The 3145-nt window shown below is 34.4% G+C and overlaps 1 protein-coding gene across 1 annotated transcript; it reads left to right on the top strand.

Moving 5' to 3' along the window:
- The first annotated feature begins 391 nt into the window (after nt 1-391).
- Nucleotides 392-2049, top strand: KCTD4 (potassium channel tetramerization domain containing 4). The gene has a single exon (XM_034758453.1). The coding sequence runs from the start codon at nt 698-700 to the stop codon at nt 1469-1471; it is 774 nt and encodes a 257-aa protein (XP_034614344.1). The 5' UTR covers nt 392-697; the 3' UTR covers nt 1472-2049.
- The last annotated feature ends 1096 nt before the right edge of the window (nt 2050-3145 follow it).

Below are 3145 nucleotides of genomic sequence, written 5' to 3'. Positions count from 1 at the left end.
AAGGCTATATTTTTTGCCTCACTGAGGATAGCTGAATCAACAAAAAATTAGAGTTTTTACTAAATACTAAACCAATTAGATCAGAAATGCTTTATAATACCACTTTGAAACATTTTCTGATATTTTAAGCCACTGTGTGTTTCATACATAAGGTATACACATACAATCATCTGTTTTCAGCTATCTTCCATTAAATAGGTGAAGTACCTTAAACAGTAACACAATTTGCTTTCTGTAAAGGTATTGTGTAAAACCAAAAATACCTAAAAAAGGACAAAGCTATCACTACAACATTCTCAAGCAATTCCACATTATAAACACATTTTTAAAGTAAATATTAAAATTTAACTGATCAGTAAAAAGGTATTGTCCATTCTGCACAGAGTAATTCAAATGCTATTTTTAAATAATTTAAACCTACTAGACTTCAAAGAAAATAATTAAAACAGCTTTTACATCTGTACTCTTCCCTTACACAGTTAAATGCAAATTCTCCTTACAGCCATACTCCTGATATCTCACTGCATACATAGCTGATACGCCACCTACTGCAAAACTGAGCTGACAATCCATGCAATGCTAGCAGCACTTCCATTCCATCACCGTGCTGGAGCTGAATAAAGGTGCTTTTAAAATATCTCTTTTCAAGCACACAAGAACAAGGCAAGATAGCTGTCTTTTTAACTTGGCTTTAAGAATGGAGCGAAAAATAAACAGAAGAGAAAAGGAACATGAAGAAAAGCACAACTCCTCTGAGGGTACTGAGGAAGGCAAGAACTGTAAAATGCCTCTGATTACCCTCAATGTTGGTGGATACCTGTACATTACACAAAAACAAACACTAACCAAGTACCCAGACTCTTTTCTTGAAGGTGTGGTAAATGGAAAAATTCTCTGTCCATTTGATGCAGATGGCCATTATTTCATAGACAGAGATGGACTCCTTTTCAGGCACATTCTGAACTTCCTACGAAATGGAGAACTTCTTCTACCGGAGGGGTTTCGAGAAAATCAACTTTTGGCACAAGAAGCAGATTTTTTTCAGCTTAAGATGTTAGCTGATGCAGTGAAATCAAGGTGGGAGAAAGAACAGCTAGCGTCCAGAGAGACTACTTTCCTGGAAATAACTGACAGCCACGACCGTTCACAAGGTCTTAGGATCTTTTGTAATGCTCCTGATTTCATAGCAAAAATCAAATCTCGCATTGTTCTGGTGTCAAAAAGCAGGCTGGATGGATTTCCAGAGGAGTTTTCAATATCTTCAAATATTATTCAATTCAAATACTTCATAAAGTCAGAAAATGGTACACGACTTGTACTGAAGGAAGACAACACCTTTGTCTGCACCCTGGAAACTCTTAAGTTTGAGGCTATAATGATGGCTTTAAAATGTGGATTTAGACTGCTGACCAGTCTGGATTGTTCCAAAGGGTCAATTGTTCACAGCGATGCACTTCATTTTATCAAGTAATTACTTCTATCACCAGACAAAGGCAACAAGCATGCAGCCAGTAAACCTCATTAAACTACAGCATCCAGACATCACAAATAATGTATCTAACTAGCCCTGTACCACAGAGCTCTGCTGCTAATGAATTAATGTGAGCTAATGGTATGTAAATTCCATAATGACATTCATCTCTGGGTTATTTAGGCTGAACAAGTATCTTATGTTTAAATTTAATAACAATGATCTGCTAAATATTGTAAAGACAGATCGAATGCTGCTGCTATTTGCATATATTTTTCCTTCATGTTGTCTTTCACCCAGAGAGTCTAGCTGAAATGTTTTGTGTACTTGTATGATTAACATGCATACACCTTATTGTTCAGTTGAACAGTGGTGAAAGTATTTTCATATAATATGCAAGCTTGAAACATGTTTTGCTTATGACAAAATTCGCACTGGATTTTAACTGGAATAAAACATTTTGAGTGTTCATTAGAGTTTCTGCAAATCTATTCGAAGCTGAATTATACTAAAATTACAACAATATAAGACTGCAAAAGACTGTAAAAGCTATCAATTTGATTCTAAATTAAACAGATTATTTCAGAGCTCATGTATTTAAATCATAAAAATTTACAGCTACATCACTCATTTGCTGAGAATCCCTGAAAAAAATGCCTACAATAACAAAAGCCAAATAATGCTAGTATAATTTACTTTACTTTGTATTACAGGAAATATGTGAATGCATAAAGGTAAGTAGAGAACTAGATATATTTCAAAAGTATCTATTTTGAATGGTTTATTCAAGGGTTTTGCATAAAATTTAATGTAACAGGTTTTCAATTACACATTAGATTCAAATTTTGAAGTTGACATTCTCCACTTGTCGTTGCTGTTCATAAAGAGTGGCAAATTAACAGATCTATTGCTTTGTATAATGTATTACTAACCAGTAAGTGGAACTTTGAATTCTGAATAGATCACCTGCTGATATTTAAAATGCATCAATGTAAGGGGCAGATTAAACATTTCTCTCCCTTCTCATATCCTTAATATTTATCCAGTTCTTTCTTTCATTTATAATTTTTATTAAGGGAACAAGATACATCGTCCACAGTGCAACTAGAATAAATCCAGAAGTAAACATTAGTTAAATATCTGTCAATAAGAAAACTTGGACCAAACACAACCTTCATGTAAGCAGGTGCAATTCCTATTCACCTCACCTTTGCTTCAGTTGGGGCTGCACCTACTTATGCAAGGTCTGAATTTGGCCCTTTGACTCTATCAACCATGCACCGTTCAACTGAAATCAAATGTGAAGAAATTGGTGCTATTTAAATTTTTAAAAAAATTTTAGTTTCTTACTAAATAAGACTGGAGTTCTTTGCTTTATTAGTATAGAAAATGAACTCTACATAGGGAAAAATAAAGTTTTCATACAAAATATGATTCTCACTACACTAAAATTTCAATCATGTTGAACAACACGACAGTCACCAGACAAGCTTAAAGCGCCATTCTGTCTTGGATTTTACACAGGACCAAACCAATTTTTAACAGGGAATGGGAATACACCGTGTACCTATCCTGCAACATGGAACTATACTTCAACAATAACTGGGAACAACTGTCTCTCTCACTAGAGCTAATTTGCAATATTGAGAGGACTGAAATTTCCAGACAAGAGAA

Source organism: Trachemys scripta, chromosome 1 (genome assembly GCF_013100865.1).
Source record: "Trachemys scripta elegans isolate TJP31775 chromosome 1, CAS_Tse_1.0, whole genome shotgun sequence".
In the NCBI taxonomy this organism is placed as follows: domain Eukaryota; kingdom Metazoa; phylum Chordata; order Testudines; family Emydidae; genus Trachemys; species Trachemys scripta.
This window is presented reverse-complemented; position numbering and strand designations above follow the sequence as displayed.